Here is a 1,921-nt window from a genome sequence, read left to right as displayed (position 1 = left end):
CCCCATGTCCCTGTGTCCCCCCCGGCTCTGTGTCCCCCGTGTCTCACGCGGGGTCCCGCAGGTGACCCTGGTGTTCCTGCTCGTGACCCTGCACAAGATGCTGCGCAGCTCGGCCGCCCTCAAACCCGACTCCAGCCGCCTGGACAGCATCAGGTGGGGGACCCCGAACGGGACCCCCAAACTGGGGGGCACTCCAAACAGGGAGGGAATGGACCCCAAACAGGATCCCACAGGGAGAACCCCAAACGGGACCCCAAAGGGAGAACCCCAAATGGGACCCTACAGGGGAACCCCAAAGGGAAACTCCAAACGGGACCCTACAGGGGGGACCCCAAATGGGGGGGGGAATGGACCCCAAATAGGACCCCAAAGGGAGAACCCCACATGGGTCCCCAAAGGGAAACCCCAAATGGGACCCCCGAACTGGAGGAGTCTCCGAACAGGGAGGGATGGACCCCAAACGGGACCCCCGAACTGGGGGGACCTGCAAAGATGGGAGGGACCCCAGATGGGACCCCCTATGGGCACCCCCGAATGGGGGACACCCCAAATGAGACCCCCTGAGTTCAGGGGGGCCCAAATGAGATCCCAAACAAGGGCAACCCAAGTGGGACCCCTGAATGGGGGCATCCCAAACAGGACCCCAAACAGGGCAGGGAGGGACCCCAAAACGGGGCCCAACTCCCCTGGGGCTCCCTGGCTGTGCGTGCTGGGGATCCCAGTGCCCTCCCAGTCCTTCCCAGTCCTTCCCAGTGCCCTCCCAGTGCCCCCAGTGTTTCCCAGTGCCCTCCAGTCCCCTTCCACTGCCTGTCAGTGCCCTCCAGTCCCTCCCAGTCCTTCCCAGTGCCCTCCCAGTGCCCCCAGTGTTTCCCAGTGCCCTCCAGTCCCCTTCCACTGCCTGTCAGTGCCCTCCAGTCCCTCCCAGTCCCCTCACTCAGGGTGTCTGGGGTCCCACCGCTCCCCATTCCCCTCCCAGTGCTCCCCAGTCCCTCCCAGTGCTCCCCAGTCCCTCCCAGTTTCCCCCAGTGCTCCCCAGTCCCTCCCAGTGCTCCCCAGTCCCTCCCAGTCCATCGCAGTCCATCCCAGTGCTCCCCAGTCCCTCCCAGTGCTCCCCAGTCCCTCCCAGTCCGTCCCAGTGACCGCGGTGCCCCGCAGGTCATGGGCGCTGGGGGCCATCGCGCTGCTGCTGCTGCTGGGGCTCACCTGGGCCTTCGGCCTCCTCTTTGTCACCCGCGAGTCCGTGCTGACGGCGTCGCTGTTCACGGCCTGCAACGCCCTGCAGGGCACCTTCATCTTCCTCTTCCACTGCGCCCTCCAGAAGAAGGTGCGGGGGGCACTGGGAGGCACTGGGAGGCACTGGGAGGCACTGGGATGGACTGGGATACACAGAGATCATGGGTCAGGGACAGTGGGAGGGCACAGGGGGGACAGTGGTCAAGTACTTTTATCTTCCTCTTCCACCAGAAGAAGGTATGGGGGGCATTGGAGGCACTGGGAGGCACTGGGATGGACTGGGAGGGACTGGGGAGCACTGGGAGGGACTGGGAGGGACTGGGGGGCACTGGGAGGCACTGGGAAGCACTGGGAAGCACTGGGAGGCACTGGGACAGCAATGGGGGGCTGCTGGGTTGTTACTGGTGGGCACCCAGTTGCACCAGGAGCTCAGGAAGCGCTGGGCGGTTGCTGGGGGTTACTGGGGTGAACTGGTGGGTACTGACCCCCCCAGGAGCCTCCCAGATGCACGGGGAGCAGCGCTGGGTGTTACTGGGTATTACTGGTGTCACTGGTGTGTCACTGGTGTGTCACTGGTGTTACTGGTGTGTCACTGGTGTGTTACTGGGATGTTACTGGTGTCACTGGTGTGTTACTGGTGTGTCGCTGGTGTCTCACTGGTGTCTCACTGGTGACTGGCTGCTCAGCT

At 64.3% G+C, this 1,921-nt stretch overlaps 1 protein-coding gene across 1 annotated transcript in view; it reads left to right on the top strand.

Annotated features, from left to right (window-relative positions):
* The first annotated feature begins 4 nt into the window (after positions 1 to 4).
* LOC115949052 (adhesion G protein-coupled receptor L1-like) overlaps positions 5 to 1,921 on the top strand; it is a 5,833-nt gene continuing 3,916 nt past the window's right edge. The window contains exons 1-2 of the mRNA XM_031065274.1: positions 5 to 153; positions 1,156 to 1,324. Of these exons, the coding sequence (XP_030921134.1) occupies positions 5 to 153; positions 1,156 to 1,324 (318 nt within the window). The remainder of the gene's footprint in view (positions 154 to 1,155; positions 1,325 to 1,921) is intronic.

This window comes from Geospiza fortis, unplaced genomic scaffold (assembly GCF_000277835.1).
Source record: "Geospiza fortis unplaced genomic scaffold, GeoFor_1.0 scaffold906, whole genome shotgun sequence".
Taxonomy (NCBI): Eukaryota; Metazoa; Chordata; class Aves; order Passeriformes; family Thraupidae; genus Geospiza; species Geospiza fortis.
The sequence above is the reverse complement of the archived record's forward strand: the minus strand, read 5'-3'. Positions and strand labels throughout refer to the sequence as shown.